General features: G+C 38.7%; 1 protein-coding gene across 3 annotated transcripts in view; it reads left to right on the top strand.

The window, feature by feature from the left end:
- LOC130913585 (calmodulin-regulated spectrin-associated protein 1-B-like) overlaps positions 1-8,839 on the top strand; it is a 39,762-nt gene extending 30,923 nt beyond the window's left edge. The window contains exons 15-19 of one of the 3 annotated variants that reach the window (XM_057832292.1): positions 36-253; positions 374-476; positions 1,852-1,964; positions 2,042-2,160; positions 7,624-8,839. In XM_057832292.1, the coding sequence (XP_057688275.1) occupies positions 36-253; positions 374-476; positions 1,852-1,964; positions 2,042-2,160; positions 7,624-7,920 (850 nt within the window). In that variant the 3' untranslated portion in view covers positions 7,921-8,839. The remainder of the gene's footprint in view (positions 1-35; positions 254-373; positions 477-1,851; positions 1,965-2,041; positions 2,161-7,623) is intronic. The other 2 variants (XM_057832291.1, XM_057832293.1) reach the window with 2 other exon arrangements.
- Positions 8,840-12,231: the final 3,392 nt, after the last annotated feature.

Below are 12,231 nucleotides of genomic sequence, written 5' to 3'. Positions count from 1 at the left end.
GAAACAGCCGCTCATAGGTATCTTATCAACACCAGACGGAAGGCTGAGGAGGATCGCTTGCGCAAGGAGGATGAGAAGACGCGGCGGGAGCTAATAAAGCAGGAATACCTACGGAGGAAGCAGCAGGAGATCTTCGAGGAGCAGGGTCTGGTCAAGCCCAAGACACCCAAACCCAAACAGAAACACAGACCCAAGACCATCCTCAGGGAGGAGTCATCCAGCGACACTGTTTCAAAGTGCTCTTCTTCCACACGTATGAGTAATTTGCATTCACCTTCTGTCGTGCTGAACATTTTTATATAAAACATACTGACAGCACGTAGGAAAATCCAGTCCCTCCTGAAGCCAAGTTAAGTGTTTTTTTGTGTTTTAGCTGACAACCTGACCACAGCCCAATCAGGATCCAGTCTGTCGCTGGCCTCCGCTGCCACCAACGAGGCGGATAGCGTTAACTCCGGGGGTGCGGGATCCCAACGGTACGACGCTGACACCATAGCTCCTTGTCCGATTTTTTGTCAGCAAAGATAAATTTTTGCGTGTGAGTCGGTGTGATTTTGAGTATCTGCCAATAAGGAATCTCGATCCGATATCTCGGGATGTATTAAGGTGGTGATAAAAAATGTTTCTAAATGCCTTTCAGGGTTTCCCCTAGGGTATTTTGAAGCTGTGGTATTGTGGGCCACGTCTGAGTCGGACAACCCCATAATGTTAAGCCGCGGCGAATTTTTTTTCATATCATGACTCAAGATTTTTTTTAAACCACATTTATTTTTATCTAAACCATAACAAAGATATGCAAAGTTTGCATCCTGCCTGTGAACACTTGATTTTCCTGGACTACAAAAAAAAGGGAAATCAGCAACAGGTGGTCAATTTATAGTCAATGTGAGGCATACTGCAAGATGGTCCGCGTTTCTCGTCTGTCTTCACCTACACAGGTGAAAAAAATGAGATCCAGAAAATGAAGACACTCAAGCATCTCTAACTGATGCGCTTTTCAAAATAAAGCGTGTAAAGCAGGGGTCCCCAAACTACGGCCTATCTGGCCCGCGGCCACATTTGGTCTGGCCCCCTGAACAATACCAGAGAGCATTTTGAATGTTTTTTTTTCCTCAGTAGTGTTATTTATTTCCTGGCCTTTTTCTGTGAAAAACTCAAAAAGGGTTATTTGGTTGTTATCTATTTAATTAATAGTTATTATTATTTATTAATATTATGATAATATTATTTTTATTTTATTTACTTTTGTTCCGTGAAGAACCCAGAAAGGGTTATTTGATTGTGGCTTTCTGAAAAACAATAATTTTTACATTAAGGCACTCCTGCAATCGTCACGCTTTTTCTGTTACAAACTGACCCCGGCCCCTCATCAGAGAAGGGAAAAGTTATGTGGCCCTCACAGGAAAAAGTTTGGGTACCCCCTGGTGTAAAGGAACAATTTGTATTTCTCGTGCTATTTTAAACGACTTCTGGCAAACGGTGCTTAAAAATGAGCTCATATCAATTTAGATGTCATGTTAAATAATACAAATTATAAACTAGAATTGATATTCAAATATTTATGAAAAAAAACTCATTTGCAAGGCGTGTCGGCTTTTATTTTGGTGTGGCGCTGTGCCACGATCTTGAATATATATAAGGAAAACCCGCCTTTTTTCCCCTAGTCAAAATGGATTGGATGCCTTTCACCGTCAATCGCAGCCGATTTATTAATACAAAAAAAAAAGCATTTTAAAAACACGATCTTTGTTACCAGATTCTGATCCTCTAAAAATGACGAGACCAAGCCCGATTTCCGATAGCGTGGTCGGATCGTGGACATCCCTAATTTTATTCTGTCTTGTGGTTCAGCTGTGACTCTGTGGAGTCCTTCCCTGGAAGTCGCAACCACAGTCGGGCCGCAGAAAGAGACTGGGACAACGGCTCCACTGCGTCTTCTATCGCTTCCTTGGCTGAGTACACAGGTTGGTTGATTCTTTTCGTCCTTTCTTACAAGTCATCTTTATCGTATTGATAATACTTCTCAAATGTCTTTTGGCAGGCCCCAAACTTTTCAAGGAGCCAAGTGCCAAATCGAACAAGCCAATCATCCACAATGCTATTTCACACTGCTGTTTGGCCGGAAAAGTCAACGAGCCGCAGAAGAATCAAATCCTTGAGGTAGGGTTGATGTATTATATGGAGTCACGTAATATTTAAAGCAAATATCTCACAATCTACTGAAGTTACTTCAGTGAAATTGAACAGCTTAGGTATTGGATGTTTTATTCATTCAAGTTTGAAAGAGGAATTCGATGTTTGTCAAGTCTGTGACTGATTTAAGTTTTCAGTATCTATGTTCATTTTTTGGTAGGCGGTCAAAATGTATCGAGTTGGTGAATTTCCTCCCCCCAAAATTTTGGTAATTGTAATTAAGGTAATTGTGCTTTTTGAAGCTTTTTACTTCCTTTTGACAATTTGGAAAGCTGTAACACACACATGTACACTTGTGTTCAAAATGACACACATTTTAATAAAAGCACTTTACATAAAACCGTTGTTCATACATCCGTCTAGTCTGATTAATATGTAAATTTAGTAGATGAAATGATTGTAATTTGCCTAACAAAAGTCCGCTATCTTAAATGCTACGAATGCTAATGTATTTACAATTCTTATAGGAAATCGCTCACATGTAAGTCCACAAACTGTAGCTGTAAACTTAATGACAAATGCATACACATACATACAGTCATGTAAAAAAAATTAGGACACCCCATGAAGTATTCAGTTCTTTATCAAGAAATGTTCAAATATCAATGTCTGATCTAGTTTTTCTTTATCTTTGGGAAAACAAAGTGATTTAGTTGCAGGTAAAAAAACCCAAAACAAAACGTTTTACTCATTAAATCAAATGTATCAACAAAAAAAATTTGGGACACTCTACCACTTAATAGCTAGTGTTACCCCCTTTGGCTGAAATAACTTCAGTGAGACACTTTTTGTAGCCATCTATCAGTCTTTGACATCGGTCTGAAGAAAGTTTGCCCTACTCCTCAACGAATACTGTCAGCTGTGAGATGTTTGAGTGGTTTCTTGCATGTACAGCTCGCTTCAAGTCACCACACAGCATCTCAATGGGATTAAGATCTGGGCTTTGACTCTTTCATTCCATACCTCTTTGGGGTGCACGATATCCATTTTTTGAAACCGATATCAATAACTTCCTGCTCCTCAAAGCCGATAACGATATCGATAACCGATAATAAATATATAATTTTTAAAATGTATAAATGTTTTTGAACACCTGGAGGTTTAAAAAACAAACAAAAAAAACAGCGGTGGATTCAACATAGATTTGCCTTTGATGTCACCAGATTTTTCATAATGACATGAACAAAACAGTGCGTTTCACTTATGCACTGCCCGACAGCCAGCTAAGAATGAATGCACTTCCATAAACCACAAGGTTTGGTCTTTTCTTGTTTTTATGGGAAGACACTCGTCTTAATATTGTGAAAGTACAACAGAAAAATACACATATTCAATACTCAACATACAACAAACTGCACAATACACTTATATACACAACTATTATATGTATAGCATAGCACACTAGCTTGAGCTACTAAAGCATTGGCTGGCTTCTATAACACAACTTATGAAGTTCTGTACATATGACCCTTCACCACAGAAGTAAACATATATTGCACATCCATATGTTATAGTAAACATAAAATACTTACATATATTTCTGAGGCGGAAACGTAACAGAAAGCATTCACGACTGTCACTGCTACCGGTAGACACCGCAATGTGTAAGTGATTGAACCAAACTACTGTAACAAAAAATAGATGCAGTGAATTATTGTGACCAGCAGGTGGTCAACTGATTTCCCATACTAATGTGTAAAATGTAAAGCCAGAACAGTTCATATCATATTATCGGTCCTATTAAAAATGTTACTGGATTTATCGGGATGACGTCATAATTCTTATTATCGGACCGATAATTATCGTGCACCAGTAATACCGCTCCATTTTTTCCTTTTCAGCCAGTCCTTGGTGGATTTACTGGTATGTTTTGGGTAGAGCTGGGAATCTTTGGGCACCTAACGATTCGATTACGATTCAGAGGCTCCAATTCGATTATAAAACGATTATTGATGCCCCCCCGCTTTTTTTTTTTTTTTAATGTTTTGTACATTAGTTCCAAAACTGTTCAAAAATACTCTGTCTAAACCAAACTACTATTTCAGTATCAAGTTAACATATAGCAGTAAACAAATATACAAAAATAACAGTAAATAAAAAAACTCCAGTCCCCATTCTGTATTAGCAGCTTTAAACTTCATTCAATTAATGTTGTGAATCAACCGTTAAAGTTGTTAAAATTGCTCCCGTTATTCCATAATTTCCCTTTCGTCTACTTTCGACATGTGAAAGTTTTAAAACTATTTTAAAGGTAGATTCAAGTCAATATTTTACCAATTTAGAAGTATTTTAGATAAAAAGTTAATTAGGTTTGCTTGGAAGGTTCGCTACAACAGCCTTGCAGGGAAGTGTACTGCTTTAAGATGGCGGCCGTTTGCTAACACCCACATCTAGCTTTTTGTAGATGTGCTGCAAAGGCTACCGAATCTATCATGCATCTAGTCCTATTTAAATGATATCTACCGTAACATTATCTGGATGTACTTTGTAGCAGCTTTTCGGCAGCAGTCAGGTATGTTGTGTTTTTTTTATCTCGTGGCATGAGTTGAGCTAGAGCTGTGAGTTGAGCATTGGCATTACCCGAGGGGCCGGGTAATGAGAAGCATGATGTTTAGCTACTCTTGCTCCGTTCCTCATTCCGAAGACCGCGCGGCGCGCTGAGTGTGTTGTACTTCTGCTTTACTTGGCATATTTCAATAATCGGAATTTGGATGTTTGTGAATCGTTCTCAAATCTTCCACGGCCGAATCGCGAATAATCTAAGAATCGGAAATTTTGCACACCTCTAGTTTTGGGTCATTGTCATGTTGCAGGGTCCAGTTTCGCTTCAGCAATCATTTTTTCACGGATGAGCTCACGAGTTCCTCAAGCACCCTCTGATACACGATATAATTCATGGTGGATTCTATGATAGTAAGCTGGCCAGGTCCTGCTCCAGGAAAGCATCCCCAAACCATGACACTTCCACCTAATGCTTCACAGTTGGTCGAGGTTCTTTTCCTGGAAAGCTGTATTGGGTTTACGCCAAACATGTCCTCTGTTCCGGTGACCAAATAATTCAATTTTAGATTCATCTGTCCAAAGAACATTATTCCAGAAGTCCTGGTCTTTGGCTACGTTCATTCTGGCAAACTTCAGTCTAGAGCTGAAACGAGTACTCGAGCAACTCGAGTAACTCGAGTTTAAAAACTGATCCGAGTAATTTTATTCACCTCGAGTAATCGTTTATTTTGACAGCTCTAAGCATCACGTTTTGCTCGGACTACTTTTAATGCGGGACAACGCGCTGTCACGTGCGGAGAGGAAGAAGGGGGAAAAAAAAAAAACTTACTGCAGCTGACAGCCGCCACAAACGACGCCGACGTTGCTAAATACTAGCCCGCACGATGCTACGTTGGTACAGGTAGCGTCTCATGCGTCTCATAGAGATCACATGTATGTTGAACTAGATGCTAAATGACAGACTCGGCCGCGTCTGGGCAGCTTTAGTGAACAGCCGCCATCTTAAAGCAGTACAGCGCTAAGCGCTAATAAAGAGCGCTAAGCGCTAATAAATAAGATTAACGTTACTGTTCTGAAGTAACGTTAGCCCTGTGGAGGGCTAGGTTTCTATTAATTATGACCACTGTCGATGCTTGGCTAACGTGTCTTACATACAGGCTTTAACATAACATAGCATTGTGGAGTGATGAGGGTGTAAAAAAAAACTTAATCATGCTAACTATCAATTTTAGCTCAGTAGTCATTGCTGGATAAAACACCAAGTAGCACTGGTGCTAATGTGCTCCAATACAGCCTGTATCACACATTTATTTTGAACACTGCAAAAACTCAAAATCCTATCAGGACTTGCAGTTTAGACTAACTTAAAACTTAACTAGAACTTAAAAATGGCTTGACACAAAGAGAAATTCAATTGAAAGACGTGGGGAAAAAATCCAAACTTTTAAGTGATGTGTGTTATCAAGCATAACGGCATTTTTAGGTAAGATATATATAATTTTTTTTGTAATAAGATCTAAAGTTTTTTGAGTGAAAGCAGTGAATTAGTCTTTTTTTTTCTTTTTTTTTTAGTTCTAGTTCCATCTGAGATGCAATTGTTGGCTGTTTTCAACAATATACATCGAAAATAAAGACATCGATTGACTGAAAATGGTTCAAAATTAGATGAAATGTCTTGTTTTCTCATGTATATTTATAATTGCTCTTCACCTAAAAATATATTTGTTTTATCCGATTACTCGATTAATCGATAGAATTTTCAGTCGATTACTCGATTACTAAAATATTCGATAGCTGCAGCCCTACTTCAGTCTGACCTTCATGTTCTTCTTGGAGAGAGAAGAAACTTGTCTCTTTCTGATTGTCGAGGCATGCACTCTCACAGGTTAGTCCCGTGATGACATTTGAGGGTTTTTTGAGACTTCTTTTAGCAGCTCGCAGTCTGCTCTCAGGGTGAAATTGCTTGGATGGCCAGACCTGGGCATGTTGGCAGTTGTTTTGAATGTCCTCCACTTGCAGACTATTTTCCAGACAGTGGAATGGCTGATTTTATATTCTTATGAGATCTTTTGAAATCCCTTACCAGACTCATAAGCGTGTACAATAATCTTTCTGAAGGCAGAATCAGACAGCTCCTTTGATCTCAACATGGTGTTTTCTCTCACTTCAACCGTCAGGGGACACCAAACTAAATGTGAGGTTTAAATAAACTAAGCCTCCTTCAAAGCCCTTTATTATACCCTTTGTTCTACTCATGTGCACACTTGTGTGTGATTTTAGCCATTTTAAGTGGGACTGAATGTGTGGGTGCCCTAATTTATTCAACAGAAATAGCTTTTTTTTTTTTTTTTTTTAAATAACGTTTTACAGAAAGTTGTAAAATCTTTTTTTCAGTTTTAATTTAGTTCTATTACTTGAATCTCTCCAGATTGTTAACTGATATTAAGTATCTATATGACCAAATATGTTAGAAAACACACAGACTTCCATAGGGTGTCCTAATTTTATCATATGACTGTATTTTAGCTGAAACAACTTACAGCCTATGTGCGCCATACCAGAGCGCAGCATCTGAGTGTGCTTCTCAGTCATGCAGACACAACACTGCCACTAGAGGGCAGTGTATCCTCCATCATGAAGGAAAATACAATACTTTTGAACTGTTTGGATAGCTATTTTGCGATTCAGCGGTACTTAAAGGGTTAATTCCGACATACGCGGAAATTCGGGTTACGTTGCCAGCATAGGAACAGAACTCGTTCGTAACCCGGGGACTACCTGTACTCAGTTTGTTTGTTTTTGTATTGTGTTGTTTATTCAGAAAATGCAACTGGACAGAAGAGGGTTTGTAGGGCGAGAACGAGTGACTGATGGTGGTTTTCTTGAAAAATGTCAGTTAAAATACAATGTAAATTCATCCCTCTGCAGGAACTGGAGAAATGTGAGTCCAATCACATGATGATCCTGTTCCGTGACGGCGGCTGCCAGTTCCGTGCGCTCTACTCCTACTTCCCGGACACGGAGGAAATCCATAAACTGACCGGCACGGGGCCCAAAAGCATCAGCAAAAAGATGATCGACAAGTTGTACAAGTACAGCTCTGACCGCAAGCAGTTCACAGTCATCCCTGCCAAGACCGTGTCGGTCAGCGTGGACGCACTGACCATCCACAACCACCTGTGGCAGGCCAAGAGGGGTGCGACGTCTAAGAAAAGCGCAAAATAGCAGTTAAGGGTTCGCAGAAGCCCTTTTATGTCATCCACCTGATCATCTAGCGCCATTTTGCTTTGTTTCCCATGTTTGATGCTCACTGGTGTGCATGGTTAGCGAACGAGTGTTCATGGAATTACAGCGGCACCTCTGCCAGAAAGTACTTTAAAAAAAACAACCGATGCTTTGTTTTGTCAGCAGGATATTGGGAACTGTTTGGCCTTCAACACGTTATGGTACTTCTCATCAAACCGCCTTTCAAAATGGCCGCTAATTGTGCACGTGTGGAAAGGAAAAACCTTAACGGCGGTTATTTTAAGGACTTATTTATTTGACCATCCCTTTTTTTTTTAATCAGGGGTGTGTAAATAAGGGAGAGATTCCTGATCTTTGGTGCAGACATGGCGCTTTTTCCCCCCCAGGTGTTATCGGTTTTATTTTTTTTCCTCTCGCAAAGTGGCGTCGTGTGAGCTGTGTTGTCATCACAACAGACCCGATGTGTAGAGTAGTTGCGTTGTCGCGCCACACAAAGACAAAAAAGGTGCACACAATGTAAAACCACAGAGCGCCGCCATTAAAGAACATTCCTCCAAGGTTTGACGCGCACCGCCACGTGGTCTGGTTCTGTCTCTTTTAAAAAGTGCTTTTTCAGTCGACGGCAAACCACCACCAGCACTTTACTTTTGTATCAAACACTAGAGGCCGAGAGGTCTCGCACTACTGCGAGTGTTTGTCGTCATCAAAAAAAGGATTGTACGGGCATGGGGGGTCACCATTTTGTGTTACACTGGTCTTTTATTTTCATCCCGCTTTGTTCATTTTTAACCTTTTAAGCTCATGCCATCTATTTATTTTGAAATGCTCGCACGTTGAAGTTGAATTAAAGTCACATTTTTATTTTTTGTTAATCTTCACAGCTTGTTTTGTCCATTTGCTTTTGTCACTAAGTGATGACGCATCTGCATTATCAGCGGAGGGATGTTATTTTGGTTACATAGGTTATAATTCAGCCATTTAGTGCTGCAACGACTAATCGAGTAACTCGATTAGAAAAAAGCTTCGAGTATTCGTTTAATTAGAGTGGCGTTGTAATGGTTAGTTTTGAAAGTGTTTGCTTTTAGTTTCATTGATTTGGTGTGGATACACTGCCTTCTAGTGGCAACAGTGAATATTGCATAACTCATTTAACATGGCTGAATCCAGCTGCTCCCTGTTAAGACCAACATACGGTAAGTTTTTTGAGCAAATTTTTTTTAATGCATTCGTAATGTAGTTTACAGGTATATTTAGCCATTTTTTGTGGGAATATGTGTTTGAACGATTTGTTGAGAGCATTGTTTTTTTTTTTGTTTTTTTTTTATATAGCATTCAATCCAGCAAAATTTTGCTGTGCAAGTTAGCCAATAATGTACCGCACGAATGCTATTTTTAGACCGTGACGTTGCATCGCAAAGCGGAAGTGGACATTATGGACATGCCCTCGCATACAAACCGTTATGTTTCCGCTAGTTTTCCCCGGTAATCTTTCAAAAACAAACATGCCAATCAAGCACTGCTGATATGGAACTTGTAGAAACGACGACGTTAAAAGGATGTTTTCTTCATACGGTTCCCAAAACCAAAAGCTCTGAGGGGGGGGAAAATGTGAAGAATGAATCAACTTGCGCGGACGTTTAAAGCCAGCAAGATGAAGCCATTCACATTTCATATGCAGTAAACATTTTGTTGGTGGGCTTGGCCCTTCAGAGGATGAAGAGGTAAGCCATTTTGATATTTTTTCCTTTTTTTTTTTTTTTTTTTTTTTTTTTTGCGTGGCGTTTTGCCGTGCTGCTTCTAACAATGACAATGGCTAAGCTTAGGTCTGCTCATTTCTTTTTTGTTTTTTTCAGCCCTTGACACTCAAGCCATCTCTTTAACTGAACATTTGTATGTTTTTCCACATATTTACTAGTGAATTTGGCACCAGGGACATTTTCGGACTGAATTAGTAGGTTTAGCTCTGTGAACATCTCTTTAGTATACTATTTCCATTCATTTACTCTTTGGGACAAACGGAGGCATGCCCACCCACAAGCAACAGTTGCTAACGTCATGAATATTAATAAGCGGAAGTGACGTGTTGCTTCCGGTACGCCATTGTTCTTTTGTTGTAGTCAGATCCTCTTTTTTTTTTAAATACCATTTGAGGCTAAGCTTAGGTATTTTCATTTATTTTTAAATTAAAGTGCAATTCTGTGTCGTTTAGAGAAGCACTTGGGAATTTTATTTTGAAAGTGCAGTCTTAGCAAGCCTTTGTTTTACATCCCTAAAATGTATTCTGCAATGCATTAAATGTTCGTAATCTGATTATTCTAACTAACTAGTTGATGGATTAATTGACTACTAAAGTAATCGCTAGCTGCAGCCCTACAGTCATTGATAGTGATAGATGACAAATGACCATTACTTAGATGTTACTTGATATACTTTTCCTCAAAATAAATGGTCACTCTTAAGTAGAGGTCGACCGATATATGGACTTTTTCCCAACATCTGCCATTGGCCTATTAACAAATAAAAAGCCGATAAAGGATTCTGATCAGGCATCTGTGTGGGCAACTGTGGCCACTGCTGACTGACGGTGAGACCCCGGAAGGACCCTGCTGCAGCTTGAAGGTAAACTGTTACAGGAAGCTTCAGGCATGCCTGTTTTGTAAATATTGTAATATATATATATTTTTATCTTGCATAAGAGAATGTGCAGTGTTGCTTTAGCCTTTTAAGGTGTTGACTGAGCGATCCTTACAATCTAAATGTAGCTCATAGTGTTAGCATAGCATTCGCATTAACATGACAAGCATCCTCTTTAACTCTCACTTGTTTAAATCTCGTGATGTCCTGGTGTGTTTAATTGTTTGAAAATATTGTACTGTTCTTGCTGAGTGTGTAAACTTAAAAAAAAAAAAAAAACTGCGTTAGTTGCTTTAGTATCACGAGACTGAATTAGTCGTTTAAGTCTCAGGTCTTCATTGTAAATTTGAAGTTGTTGAAGCAGTTTTCAAAAATTGCCTTTCATAATCTATGCGCTTTAAAAAAGTATATCGGCCACAAATAGTGGCTTATGATATTGGCAATTGGCTGAATTTTTTCCTTAGATATCTGTATCTACACCGGGATTTGAAAATTCCATATCGGTCTACCTGTCTACGCTTAGGTTTAAATCCTTTAGGCCCCCCCAAAAAGGCACCGTCTGGTGTGCAATAATGTGTTATTACCATAAGGTGGCAGCACAACATAACAGATTTGGTAATGTATACCATTTATATGTAGGTTGTCCAAACCGGTCCTCAAGGGCCACTGTGGGTCCTGTTTTATTTTTCCAAGTTCCAATCCAAGAATCTAGACTGTTTTTCGTTGGTATCAAGAATGTTCAATTAAAAAAAGCTTTCTTTTTCTAGGCTGCTGTCACAGTGGATTGAACGCTAGCGTTATGTACTTTGAAATATTTACGCAAAATGAATATTAAGTGCCCGTTGTCTTGCTGTTATCCAAGAATCCAATCCAAGAATCTAGACTGTTTTACGTTGATCTCTATCAAAAATTCAGGGATTTAGACATTTTTTCACAAGAATTTTCAATTTAAAAAGCTCTTTCTTTCGCTAGGAGGCCGTCACATTGGATTGAAAGCTAGCATTATACTTTGCAATATTTATGCAAAATGAATGTTAACTGCCCGTGGTCTTGCTGAAATTCAAGAATCTAGACTGTTTTACGTTGATATCTATCAAAATTTCAGGGATTTACGCATTTATTTACAAGAATTTTCCATTTAAAAAGCTTTCTAGGCTGCCGTCACATTGGATTGAACGCTAGCGTTATGTACTTTGAAATATTTATGCAAAACGAATGTTAACTGCCCGTTGTCTTGCTGTTATCCAAGAATAAACTGTTTTACGTTGATAGCTATCAAAAAACCAGGGATTTAGACCTTTATTCACAAGAATTTTCAATTTAAAAAACTTTCTTTTTCTAGGCTGCCGTCACATTGGATTAAATGCTAGCATTATACTTTGTAATATTTACAAAAAAATGAATGATTACTGCCCGTTTTTTTTCTGTTATCCTAGAATCTACACTGTTTTACATTGATATCTATAAAAAATTCAGGGATTTACACATTTATTCACAAGAATTTTCAATTTAAAAAGCTCTTTTGCTAGGCGGGCGCACATTGGATTGAATGCTAGCATTATACTTTGTAATATTTAAATGAAGGTGAATGATAACAGGCCTTTTTTTTCTGAAATCCAAGAATCTAGACTGTTTTATGTTGATATCTATCAAAAA

The sequence above is a fragment of the Corythoichthys intestinalis genome, chromosome 3 (assembly GCF_030265065.1).
Source record: "Corythoichthys intestinalis isolate RoL2023-P3 chromosome 3, ASM3026506v1, whole genome shotgun sequence".
In the NCBI taxonomy this organism is placed as follows: domain Eukaryota; kingdom Metazoa; phylum Chordata; class Actinopteri; order Syngnathiformes; family Syngnathidae; genus Corythoichthys; species Corythoichthys intestinalis.
Note: the sequence above shows the minus strand (reverse complement) of the source record. Positions and strands in the feature narration are given on the sequence as shown.